The following is a 14,372-nucleotide window of genomic DNA, read 5'->3' on the forward strand; positions in this document are numbered from 1 at the left end:
ATGCGAGAACAGAATGTCCATCTGAGCGATGAAGCTCTCCAAACTTTGTTGTGTGAGGTAGAAGCTATCATGAATGGACGACCACTTACCGAATGCCCTAACAGTCCCAATGACCTAAATGTCCTGACTCCGAATCATCTGCTTCTTCAACGGTCGGGCGAGAGTCTGCATCCTGGTTTGTTTGACAGGCATGATAAGTATCCTGTTAGGCAGTGGCGACAAGTTCAGTATTTTGCAGACATCTTTTGGAACAGATTGTCGAAGGAGTACCTGCCTATGCTTCAAGAAAGGCAAAAATGGACCCACACCAAGCGGAATGTGACTGTGGGAGACATTGTGTTGGTGGTTGACTCTTCGCAAAGAAACTCATGGGCGCTTGGTAGAGTACTTAAAGTTGTCAAGTGTAATGTGTTAACGTATTACTGTTTATGTTAAAGAGCGCCCTCTCTTGAAGTGGAATAAACGACACCGGAGAGTGTCTCGTGCAAAATGGCCGCCACGTTTAGTTGACTCTTCCTAGTGCCCGCTCCCCTAAAGATACCACAAAATTGGCGACGAGGATGGGATCCTGAGGTACCAGAGTCTTAAATTGTTGAGATAAAGTTATAGATTACGATCGTTATACGATGGCGGCGATCATCGGAAAAGTGGATGAGTTTGACGAAGGAAAGGAAACCTTCACGTGCTATTTGGAAAGGTTGGACCAGTTCTTCATTGCCAACGACATCAAGGATGCAAAAGCAGTGAGTGTTTTTCTTACGGTCATAGGGCCGAAATCGTACTCGCTGTTGAAGTCAATGGTATCGCCAGACAAAGTGAGTGATAAATCACTGGAAGAACTGAAAACCTTGCTAAAGAATCACTACTCACCACAACCTTTGACCATCGCAGAGCGCTTCAAATTCCACAAAAGAGACCAGAAACCAGGGGAATCTGTGAATGAATATGTGGTCGAACTGAAGCGTCTGGCAACCACCTGCAAGTTTGGAAACTTCCTGAAGGATGCCTTAAGAGATCGACTAGTGTGTGGGTTGATCAACACCACATGTCAGAAGAAGCTGTTAACCGAGAAAGAGCTGTCTTTTGACAAGGCACTGCAGCTGGCGGTAGCATTTGAGATGGCAAATAAGCAAGCTCAGGAACTACATATACAACCAAGAGCCAGTCTGGAGGTGAAAAAGATGACTGCCAAGCAAGTCTTCGCTCCAAAGAGGAAGCCAGCACCCACTGCAATAAGTGGTGGGCCTAAATCGGCACAGAACCAACCAGGAAGTGGGAACTGCTACCGATGCACAGGTCAACATTCGCCAAGGGAATGTCCCTTCAAAGGAGCAACATGCTATTGTTGTAACAAAGTTGGGCACATCTCCAAGGCGTGCAGAAAGAAACGGTACCAGAATCAGACACCCAAGGATGGCAAGTCTTCGAAGTCGGTGAAACACGTGGCCGCAGACGCGGACAGTGATGAATCAGGCGACTTTCTGGTTTACACGATAAGTTCGGTGAGCTCACCAGCAAAGGGCATCGCTGTGACTGTTGACCTAGCAGGATCTTCAGTAGAGATGGAGCTGGATACCGGGGCAGCTGTATCCATCATATCGGATAAGACCTACCAGCAGCAGTTTTCAAGCTGGACATTGGAACCGTCGTCCGTGAAACTGAAAACCTATGGAGGAGAATCCATAGAAGTGCGGGGAAAACTCACTCTGCCAGTAACGTACGAGCGTCAGACACAGACACTGCCACTGTACGTAGTGGTGGGAGACAAGCCAGCCTTATTCGGTCGGAACTGGTTGGACAAAATCAAAGTGAACTGGCCTCAGATCTTCAGAGTACAAGACACAAGCGGAGCAGCCAAGGACTCTCCACATGTCAGTCATCCAGCCAAGGATATGGCAGGACTGAAAGAACAGTATAAAACGGTATTTAGTGAGAAGGGGGGCCCAATCACTGAGTTCAAGGCGCACATACATATGATTGATAATGCTAAACCTGTGTTTTGCAAGGCGCGTCCCGTACCGTATGCTCTGAAAGAAAAACTAGAAAAAGAGTTGAAAAGGATGCAAGATGAAGGCATCATAAGTAAGGTAGAACGCAGTGAATGGGCCTCGCCTATTGTACCAGTACCTAAGCCGGATGGTAGTTTGCGATTGTGTTGTGATTACAAGGTGTCAATCAATAAGTTGTTAGATGACACACAGTATTCCTTGCCAAACGCAGAGGACCTATTTGCGACACTAGAAGGGGGAAAGATTTTCACAAAAATCGACCTCGCACAAGCATACCTACAGCTCGAGTTGGATGCAGAGTCCAAAAAGTTCCTGGCCATAAATACTCACCTTGGGCTGTTTCAGTTCAATAGGTTACCGTTTGGGGTATCATCAGCACCCGGGATATTTCAGGGTGTGATGGATCAGATTTTGCAGGGGATTGAGGGAGTTGTCTGTTATCTAGATGATATCCTCATCTCTGCACCCTCTGAACAAAAGCATAGTGAAATACTCGATGAGGTCCTGAAGCGTTTGGAGAGGTATAATGTGCGGGTAAAAAGCCAAAAGTGTGAATGGCATAAACCGTCAGTAGAGTACCTCGGGCATGTAGTTGATGCTGAGGGTATCCACCCAACTGTAGAGAAGTTGGAAGCGATCAAGCAGGCTCCCAGCCCCACAAACATCGCTGAGCTCCGGTCCTATTTGGGACTACTGAATTACTATGGAAAATTCATTCCAAATGTTTCAACGCTGTTGCACCCCTTGAATGAGCTCTTGCGAAAAGATGTGAAGTGGAAATGGACTGCTGCCTGTGAAACCGCTTTCCAGCAAAGTAAAATCCAGCTCATGGAAAGTACTTTGTTGGTACACTATGATGTAAGTAGAGAATTACATCTTGCTTGCGACGCCTCTCCATATGGAGTAGGTGCTGTGATTTCGCATGTAATGCCAGATGGGGAAGAAAGACCCATTGCATTCGCCTCGCGTACTCTGTCACCAAGTGAGAGAAACTATGCACAAATAGAGCGAGAAGCATTGGCGTTGATATTTGGAGTCAAGAAGTTCCACAAATACTTGATTGGACGGAAATTCATTCTGGTCACAGACCACAAGCCACTCACAGCCATTTTCAATCCGCAGGCATCCATTCCGACACTGGCCGCAGCGCGAATGCAAAGATGGGCTATCATATTGTCTGCATACACTTATGAGATTGTGTATAGGCGTTCTGTAGACCATGGAAATGCAGACGCATTATCCAGATTACCAAGACAGGTTGACCATTCTAATGTACAGGAGGTCAAGTATTTCTCATACATAGATGAGTTGCCGGTTACATCAGATGATATCAGTAGAGCCACTAGAACTGACCCAGAGTTAGCCAAAGTGTATGACTTTGTAGCAAATGGTTGGCCAGGTTTTGTTCCAGATGAACAGATGAAACCATACTTCAGGCGTAGAGCTGAATTGTCAATTGATAAGGGCTGTATTTTGTGGGGGATAAGGGTAGTTATTCCAAGTAAGCATAGAGACAGATTGTTAAGTGATCTCCACAACCAACACATGGGTATGTGTAGTATGAAAAGCCTAGCACGTAGCTACTTGTGGTGGCCAGGGTTAGATAAGGACATCGAAAACCTTGTAAACGCCTGCACCACGTGCCTATCAGTCCGAAATGCTCCTCCTACGACTCCACTCAAGTCATGGGTGTGGCCTACCCGAATTTGGCAACGGGTACATATTGATTTCGCCGACCTAAAAGGTCAGCAATTGTTGATTTTGATTGATAGTCACTCAAAATGGGTCGAAGTGTACCCCATGAAAACGATAACTACGGCAAAAACTCTGGATGTCTTGAGGAGGTTGTTTTCCTCGTATGGATTACCAGAAGAAATCGTCTCAGACAATGGGCCACAATTCACTTCAGCTGAATTCAAAGAGTGTATGGACAGAAACGGTATCAAACATACCCGAGTGGCACCATACCACCCTGCTTCAAATGGAGCAGCAGAGCGGACTGTTCAAATTGTCAAACGAGCACTGATCAAACAAATGTTGGATCCAAACCCGAAAAAGCAGCATCTATCAGTGCATCACAAACTAGCCAATTTTCTCATAATGTATAGAAACACACCACAGACTACTACAGGTAGAACTCCAGCAGAGTTATTCCTCAAGAGGCAACCTAGAACAAGATTTTCTCTCTTGAAACCCAACTTGGCACAAAAAGTAGAGAGTAAACAAGAAAAACAACGGGTATATCATGACCAAGGTAGAGTAAAGGAGCGAACACTCCAGGTAGATCAGAAAGTGAGGGTCAAAAGTCATGAAAACAGTCTGGTCAAGTGGTTGCCTGCAAAAGTAGTCAAAGTTTGTGGACCACGTACATACATTGTTCACGTGTATAAAAATGGCAAAAACAGGTATGTGCATATTGACCACATTTTTCCCTCCCAAGAAGAAAATCAGTCAGAGTCTGTTGTACCGGTAGGGGTCCCAAGTTACACAAACGGTCCAGAATTAGTAGTAAACTTACCACAGTCACCAGAACAAGAGAAAAAGAGCGACACATGTGATAAGACCGATGTGAAAACTCCTGATAAATGTCAGGTCACTCCTCAAAATCTAGCTAGGGATTCTCAAAGTAGTCCAGTGCGGGGAACTAATGGGACAGGGACAAACTGCACGGAAAATTCTCAGAGGCGTTATCCACAAAGAAACAGAAAAGCACCCGATAGACTTGATTTGTAATTGTAAACTACATAACTGTACGCAAAACAAAAAGAAAAGAAACGGTGTTCATGGTTACATGTGATTGTATTAAAATTTATTCACAATTTTGTCAGAAATACATGTGTTTAAACAGTCAATACATGTACATGTAGTTATAAATTTAACCAAGGTCATTGGTTATTCTCCAAAAACAAGAAATTAGCAAAATTAGGATTTTGAACACATTTTGGAAGGATAAAGGGGACATATGTTAATATTTCTGCTTTTATAGGACCAATGATAAATTAGGGACACTCACATGTATCTCATTTTTGTATGGTGAAATAATTTGCTGAGGAAAGTAACTCATTGCATTTTTATTTTTTTTTTACTTGAAAGTTCATGGGGTCCAAAACTAAGGGGGGAGGAGTGTAATGTGTTAACGTATTACTGTTTATGTTAAAGAGCGCCCTCTCTTGAAGTGGAATAAACGACACCGGAGAGTGTCTCGTGCAAAATGGCCGCCACGTTTAGTTGACTCTTCCTAGTGCCCGCTCCCCTAAAGATACCACAGTCAAGGACAAGAACGGATTTGTTAGTAGTGTCAAGTTGAAGACGAAAACTGCTACTTTAGTTTGCCCTGTATAAACAAAGCTGTGTCTTCTAGTTGAAGGCAGTGCTGAGCAGTTGTCAGTATTTACAGACGTATTCTTATGCATTGTATCCACCACGTGTTCAAGTGTTAGTTTAAAGATAATAGTAAAGTTTGACCTTGTTTATTGGTATCATGTAATTACTTATTGATTAATAACCAATTGAAGGGCCGGTATGTAGCGGCCAAACTCAGATAGATTTCTTATTTTTTGCCAAGTGAGGGCGCTGTACCGGGAAGAATGTAGCTAAGCAAAAAAGCAACATGGCTTCAGCTCGATCTCGATAGTGTTTGCGACTTGTGTAATTCTTCGCCCAAAGTATTAATCTGGCCTAGGTTTATTAAATGGTTCGTTACTCTTAAATAATTTATATCAATGATTCAGTGATTAGTGTGATATTTAGTGATATTTTGTAAGCCTAAAAGTTGTATTTTCAATACGTGTATTTTAAAAAAACATACCTTTAAGTTTGGACATTTGTGTGCATGTATATATAGTACATGTACATGTAAGTGATATGTAATTTGAGCTGATTCTTTAAATTAGATTACACAAACTCTGGATAATTTATTGTAACACATAATTTTATTTTCTGTTTTATTGTAGTCAATCTGTGCCTGTACCTGAGCCTGACATGTGTTCGACTACCAAAACTGTAAGAAGTTGTACAAGACAATATAATGTTCTGGATCTGCGCACAGCATTTTAGTCAGTAATCTTTGGCAGATTCAATTACGTCACTGAATTTTGCATACTAGTAATAAACACTCAAAAAAAATACACAAGTTGTGTAAAGTTTAACCATGTTTTATAGGTATAATACGAACTCGCTGTAAAAAGTTACATAATGCGTGTTGGGTTAAAGTTTTCTTAACAGTTGTGTAAACGTCTACTTGATGTACGTGTAAATATATTTACACATTTATAAGGTAAAAGACAATTAAGTAAACTTTACATAACTTTCAGGTGAAACAATACTATCATGTAAATTGTGTTTTGTAAACGTAAACAACTACAGAAGCCATCAAAACACGACCTGTTTCATTCAAATTTTATTAATTTCCTTCCCGAAATGTGCAGCATATCACAGCATTTCCTCAAGCTCTTTGTAATTGTTATACCGTCCCCGACCCAAAGCAGTTCTCGGACATTTTGCAGGATAAGATACACAGTACAGGATGCATAACACATCTCTTCCAGAATTAATTGTCCCATAGGTTGTTATTATTTCCTTTCATCATTTTGTATTATACACTTTAATTGTTTTCTTGTGTAAAGCGTTGTGATACCAGTTTGTGTAAGAATGCTATATAATTGCCCTGATTATTATAATTATTATTATTATTATAACCCATGCCCCACAGCTCGGCCACGGCGAGTATGCACGCATGAATATATACGTGTACCATTGGCGGATCCAGCGGGGGGCGCAGGGGAGGCAGGGGGCGCACGCTGCCCGGCAAATATTTCAAAATGTATACTATCGGTGAAGAACGGACGGTGATCTGAAGGGCCAGCCGTTTTGAGTTTGAGGAAGAACAATCCGTCGGTTGCACCACGAACCGACGTATCGCATTTTTTTTTGAGTTTCGAGAAAAACGGATTTAAAGTTGGTCATTATTTTGTAGGCTCATTACATTTACATGTACTCCCCGTGTAAGCGAAATTCAAGCTGTTTCGTTTATGCTAGTAAATTATAGATTACACTTTATTGTATGCAATCCATGTGCATCTGAGTTGCTAAGTTTTTGAGAAATTCAGCTCCAAAGTTATTCGTCACTTCGTGAAACAGATTTTTATCATGTTTATCGTACGTCATACAAAGCGCTTAATAGTGGCCGTTTGCCAGATACGGAAATACGTCGGTTCGTGAAACGCTGAATTCAAATTTTTTATGTCGACGGTCCTTTGTGACGTCATAGCACTGTGGGAATAAGCGTGTAAAGCGGCGTATCGGGATACGCCCCTTCGTGTGCAGTATTTTTCATTTTTTTTCTAGAGCTATGTTGCACAGCCTAATTAGCGTTCTTAGTTAATTAGAACTCCGATCAGAATAAAAGTTTCGGAGAATGAGCACTTTGATGAAATAATAACGTTAATGACAAAACTCAATCTGGCAAAAAATCGATATAAGCCGGTTCGTGGTGCGACCGAAAAGGCGAGGCAATTTTCACGCAAACTGTAGTGGAGTCTCATTTCGCGTATTTGTTTTTATCGCGTCATACGTCCATGGGACTGCACGCGGACAATTGCCGCGTACAATGCGTATGAAGGTCAAACCGTTTTCACGCTCCGGGCTCGGTGACTTAACAAAATCAAACAATGGCCACTTCAGATTCTGTTAAAATATCTTGTTTCTGATACGTTTCATGCCAGTTTGTCACACTCCCCAAAAATGCACCAGCTGTAATGAAATATTTAAATTCATGTCAGTTATGTGACCAAGCGCGGAACAATTACAAATTATGTGCATGTTCTCAACTTTACGGTTTGAATACCGAAGAAACTTTGTAAGAGCAAGAGAATAAAGGCCTTTATGTATTTGAAACAAATGAAATAAAATATGCTCTCATAATTTTAAAAACGTCTACTAAAAACTAAAAAAAAATCAGGGGAAAGTGGCCCCTCAGATTGCACCACAGAGCATGTAGAATCCAAAATGTTCCCGGGCCCTAAGTGGGCCCTGGACCCCTCGCCGTAAGGGTTTCGCGCTCCGCGCTCGCGTTAGTCCTCCGGCCAAATCCTCTATGCTATAATTTCACCCTAGCGGTGCCTCCTACTTTTTTGTACCTTCAGCAGTGAATGGCTGAGGGTCGGACTACTAGTGGCCTAAAATCCCTTTCCAAACTAACATTTGTGAAAATAATACGGAGATGCAACAAGGTTCTCAACTTTGAGTTCATAACAAACTTTATAAGCACAAAAAACTAACAAATTTAAATGGAATTTTCGATGTTTAAAACGTTTTCTAATCGGTGGAAAGTGGCCAGGAATCGCCTCAGATTGCACCACAGAGCATCTAAAATGCGAGTTGTCGCACACAGGACAACTCGCGAAAGAATGTTGCAACCTGGCGCCACTTCAGTGGCTGTTTACAAAGTCTATGGAGAGTCTAGACAATTTTCTAAGTATTTACTAACAAAATTGAAAATGTTTCTCAGTCCCAGATTCATGGCTTATCATCGCGGCGTCAGGTTATTCTTTCCACAATGGATACGTGGACAAATTCGTACGCGGTCCAACTCGTACACAGAATTAAACTCGTTTAGAAAATTATATGTGGTCGACGATTCTTGACTGTGTACTGGGAATGGTGTATCATTCAATTTCTTTAAATTGGCTAATTTTGGCCGGCATACAAGTTTGCTGGCGTACGAGTTGGACCGCGTACGACATGTACGAGTTGTCTCGCTATAAAGTTGGTTCACGTACGAGTTGTATAAAACGAGCAGTGGCCGAGTTAAACACTTCTAGTATTTAGATTATCCTGGTTTTTTTATCGTACAAAGTGTCCATGCATTTCTGGGGCTTGGGGACGGTATAACAATCACAAGAGCTTTTGAAAATGTTACCTTCAAAGACCGAAATAAGCTGCGGCACATCCCCTCGTTGTTATAGACGTCACAATGTACTCCATTCTCACTTATGCTGTGCTGTGCTAGCTGCACCGCGTCACCGCGTGTTCGTTTTTACAATGGTTTTTAGCACGTTTGTTCTAATTGCAGTACGTTTTTACATAATGAAGGTAAACTTACTGCTTTACTCATTTAGTTTGAATTTTTCAATTAACATGGTTTCCAAGTATTTTTTTTCCGGCGAATTTTACCGAAGTTGTGTATTATTTTACATAACAATTTTTACCTCATTATTTTTTACATATCTTTTTGAGAGTTTAGTTTAGGCAACTGAGCCTTTCTTTGTAATATGTGACGTTTTTTGTTCTCATTTTTAAGACGTCAAGATTACGGTACACTTTTTTTGGAAATGTTATGTATTAATCTATGATCTGACAAACCAATTACAAAAATAATTTTAAACTTTGCTTGTTTTGTTCTCGACATATGCAGATGAGATGATAATTGGAAAATCAATTTAAAAAAGTCATCATGACGTCACGGATCTTGCAGTCTGCGGCTCTCTTAATTCTCGGAGTTAATTCTCTTAGATTTGTTAGCTCTATAAATAGCGTTGTTGCTCTCGAATGCTTTGATCAATCTCTCTCTGCCCACATGTTAATACGAGGCGACTTGGTTTACGCTCAACTGGCGAATCAAAACAATTTCGGCGCTTAAAGTTCGTCAATTAGAATTACAACAGTCTGCAAGAATAATGGTGGTAGCGCAGACGAGAAAGTCCTTGACAAGGGATCATTAAGTGAGACAACTTTCATTATTGATCATGCTTGTAACTTTTAAGCGCAGGAGTATAACTGTAAACTATGTACTCGGAAGAAAACATGAGCAGAAAAACGTTGTTTGATCTTTGAACTCGCACGCATATCAGACTCGATAAAGGCGCCGTCAAAAAGTTAAAGGTCACGCTACAAGCATTTCATCCCACAGGTTGACTGTAACACAGGTTTTCATCACGTTTGATTTCCAGTTTGTTATAAAGATTTTGTTTATGTTTTTAATTAAGGGAAAATGAAACACTTGCTATTTTCAGTCATTTGCAAATCGATCTTTTGAACCACAGGCTTCGCTGACCTACATCGGTCTAAAAGAGATAATCACGAATAATCAAGGATCCTCCAGAGAATCTGTAGAGTCATGGTTGTCAATAATATATGAACCTGGAATGACAATTAAACATAAGAACAAATACTTACTGAGTAAATTGCAAGTTTGCAATCACGATGACTATTGCGTACAAGAAAATCATGGTTTCCAACTGCTGCCAAATCAGGCATTCGTCCTGAAAGAAAAAAAAATAAAATTGTGGATAATATAAACCTCTGCTAAACGGTGTGATAAGGTGTGAGCTTCTATACGTTCGAATGTTTGTGTTTCGATAATATCATGAGTATTTTTGAAGCCGTAATTTCAGCCGGCAACGTCTTATCAAGTCCATATCGCTTCCTCGATAATTGACCTAACATCAAATATATACGAGAACACGGGTACAGTCCTACTTCTACTTATCACTAAGGAATTCATACTCTGCTTTCGCACACATGTTGTATATCAGTGTCTTTCTGCAAGGCCTTGCAATTACCTGGAAGGTGCTGTACGTGGATATGAATTCTTCATAAGGACTCCTCCCGTATTGAAGATAGTTCGGTTGCAAGACTTGTTGCTGTTCCACAGACTTTAGACTAGTATGTGACTGCAAGTACTTCCTGCTGGCGGCAGCGCTGTATTACAGCGCATTGTATTGCTGGCTGACATTGCTCATTAAAAATGTGACTCTTTTCTCGTGTGGACTTGGGGAGTGAAGTGCTCAAACATAAGAGACCCGCAACTCGACGCATGCGTAGTTCCCAGCCAACCGAGCCATTTTGGAGTAACCCAAACCGTGTTGGTCGTGGCGTGTATTAAAAGGCTTTCAACTGTATGAAAGAGACAGGCTTTGGGGTACGTTTTCCTCTGATTCTGCGACAAGTCGGTAAGTACCGAAGTTAACCTAACATAACATAAGAACACGTCCAGTGGTTAGAAACCTAAGACAATACTATGCACTATTTTGATACAGTTCGAAGTAATTAAGTTGTTGTGCAGTTTTTCCTTTTTAAATTTTTTCATCACAGCATTCACCTTTTTCGTAACAACTCCTGTGAATATGTATATTTTGATCTAATTATTTTTAACTTACAAAGCTTTGCATGGTTTATCCCCACACTATACTAAATCAGCTGTCGAATGGCAAGGCCATAGGATCCCCATGGGATCCTATAGGAAACACATGGAAATTTAAGGATTCTCATGGCGGTCACTTAAAACACCAAGGCAGTCTTTTAAAACACCATGGTGCCCCATGCATGGGAACACCATGCACAGCTAAAGAAACATCATGGTGGAAAACCATGGGCAGCTATTGTAACCCCATGGCGCCACCATGACGTCTCATAAACCACCAGAAATGCACCATGGAGGTCTGAAACACCACCATGACATTTTGGGGTGACCACCATGGGGGCCATGGTGACCGATGTTGACGCCATGGGAATGCTTTTGTACACAATGGAATTTAGAGAAGATAGATGTGCTTTGTAAACACCATGGCGGTGCCTATATATACCATTTAAAGCATGGGTGACGTCATGGACATTTTATTCAGGCCATACATATAATCCCTCGTGAGGATTCATGGGAACACCAAATTAATTGGCATTTTGATTTAATTGAATGGATTTTCCCATCTGGTCCCGGGGGTTAATTAAAAAGAAAACATCTTTATGCATGCTGACCACCAACTCATGGGAACCAGCTAGCATTTCAACCATACGAACACTATGCGTGATAAACTCCATGGGGATAAACACCATTGGGATGATCACCATGGGGATGATCACCATGAGGAAAAACACCATGGGGATGAACACCATGGTGATGAACACCACGGGGATGAACACTATGAAGACGAACACCATGGGAACACCATGGGACATGTTTTTGAGGATTGTGTCAATTAAGACTGTTCTAATTGCATTTTTTTCTGTTGATAAGTTAAGTCAAATGAAGTGTATTTTTATGTGGATATTAGAACATTGCATTAATGTGAATAATTTTAATTCAGTAATCATTATTGAAAAAAAATTATTATGAGAAATAAATTGGGAATACTGTGATAATATGGTACCGGTAGCACCTGTTAAGTGGAAGAGGAGCCATAATATAATCATTATTCATAGAGTGCTAAACGCTCCCTTAACTGCCGTACTATGGGACAATCCCAGTGGAGTATCGTGATGGCCACTCCCCATTGGGTGAACAGTCTAATTCACATAAATGGGGTTAAACAATGTAAATATAGGATATTGTTATGGAAAGGTACTGGGGAAATATTGGTATCCTCATAATATGGTATTCTGAAACCAGCTATGGGAAAAACCCCATAATAAAAATTCCATGGGAAAAATCCCATAGGAAAAATCCCATGCTACAAGGGAAACTCATGTGGCACTTGGAAAAAAAATACAAGATTACCGTACTATACGCAGTGGGACTCAACAGACACAGTACAATAAGAATCGAAAGTTTCATCATAACAACATTTTTGCTATGGTGCTATTTTGGATATGTTTACTATTGAAATCAAAATAATCAGTAACTGTCATGAAAATGAAAATCCCCAGCTCTTCTGATGGTGGAGCTAGTTATATCTATGGAGTAACAGTTCTCATTCCATTTTGCTATAAGACAATTCTCGACTAAGCCAATTGTAGTGCTCAGTTTGATGGAGGCATATTTCAGCTACCTGTGGGTGTATCGTACTTTTCTGCCTTTCTCCACGAGCCTTATACTCCCAACTTCATTACTATTATTAATCATGGTTCATTTTACAGCCAAAACGCCGTATAACAATTTCATTTACGTTCATTACACTCTAAAAAATCATTAGTCAGATTTGACTAGAAACCAGTCAAATTTGACTAGCCATTCAGGGTCAGCGGGTGCAACTGAAAATCAGTCAATCTGACTAGATTTTTCCAGTCAGTATTATTGACTTGGGAAAACTAGTTATGCCAATAACTGAATTTGGAGTCGAACCCAACAACTTTTTCTAGTCATAGTATGAAACTTTACATGTTTAACTAAATTCCTAGTTAATTTTCAATAACTAGGAAAACCAGTCAATATTTTGACTAAGTTGTTTTTAGAGTGTACCTTCAAACGACTTGTTTTACATTCAAATGTATCTATACATGTGAATTATTAAAATACATTAACCCTAAAAGGGCCGGGGAAATCTGCCCCCCCCCCTCAACTTTTTCCGCGATTGAAGAAAATGTTTCGCTACCCGAGCTAAGGCCAAAAAAAAAGTCTCCGGTTTCTGGTATGGAGCTTGCCCCAAAAGTGGTGCGGCGACGCGGCTTTTTTTTTTTACCTGTTTTTTTTTGCCCGACTAAACTTAGTGCAAATATATGGGAGTCCAGAGAGGCCACATAAATCTTATTCTCGATCATAACCCCATCTAAAAACACGTTAAAATTGTGCAGCAGTAGAATTCCACTCAAACCAGTGAGTTTGGCGGTTTTGAAACATCATCTTGTATTGAAAAAAAAACTTTTGCATTTTCCCGTCGCGCATGGCTACGGCGCCGCGCGCGCATACCAGAAACCGGAGACTTTTTTTTTTTGCCTAATCTGACCTTTTAGCCTCGAGTCTTGCGCATCTTTTGATACCCAAAACATAAAATTCGGAGCACGGGTTGCCGAGCAGCAAAAACTGTTCCGCCATGAAAACTGATTTTCCCCATATACGTAGTGTATACAAAGCAGAATTACCATTCGTGCATATGAATAATTAACTAGCCATAATTCCAAAACCCTTTGACCTATAGTCAATAATTTTCTTGGGTGTGTTCAAGATAAGTTTTTCTATGCATGTATTAAGATTTAAAATTCGTCACTCGATGGCCGAAATATTAGGGGCGGAATCCGCCCCCGGCTGTGAGATGGTCAAAATACCCGGCCCTTTTAGGGTTAAAGGTTAGAAGTGGTAAAATACAGAGAGGAGACATATACTGCGTTATAAACTTTCATTACCATAAATGGCATGAATAGAAAATATATATAAATAAACAGAAAATATAAACACAAACATTATAAAAACAACATTTGAATACCCATAACTCAATGGGGAGAGAAGAGGAAGAAAAAGTGGTCCCATCCGTACTCTTATGTCGTACCCCCACTTAAAACACTAAGTCGACAAGGACACTTCAAATCTACAAATCCCTTCCAGTCTGCACCCCCAGGAAACAAAAACACAACCAAAGACCAATAAGAAAAATAACAGTTTACCAAATCAGAAAGCCGAGGTGATATTTCCTTCTTTTTTTTTAAATTTTCTCA

At 40.7% G+C, this 14,372-nt stretch overlaps 1 protein-coding gene across 1 annotated transcript in view; it reads right to left on the reverse strand.

Moving 5' to 3' along the window:
* LOC119723761 overlaps nt 1–10,954 on the reverse strand; it is a 66,234-nt gene extending 55,280 nt beyond the window's left edge. The window contains exons 1-2 of the mRNA XM_038194612.1: nt 10,571–10,954; nt 10,185–10,270 (exon numbers count right to left, since the gene is read on the reverse strand). Of these exons, the coding sequence (XP_038050540.1) occupies nt 10,185–10,237 (53 nt within the window). The 5' untranslated portion in view covers nt 10,238–10,270; nt 10,571–10,954. The remainder of the gene's footprint in view (nt 1–10,184; nt 10,271–10,570) is intronic.
* Nucleotides 10,955–14,372: the final 3,418 nt, after the last annotated feature.

The sequence above is a fragment of the Patiria miniata genome, unplaced genomic scaffold, assembly GCF_015706575.1.
Source record: "Patiria miniata isolate m_02_andy unplaced genomic scaffold, ASM1570657v1 HiC_scaffold_17, whole genome shotgun sequence".
Taxonomy (NCBI): domain Eukaryota; kingdom Metazoa; phylum Echinodermata; class Asteroidea; order Valvatida; family Asterinidae; genus Patiria; species Patiria miniata.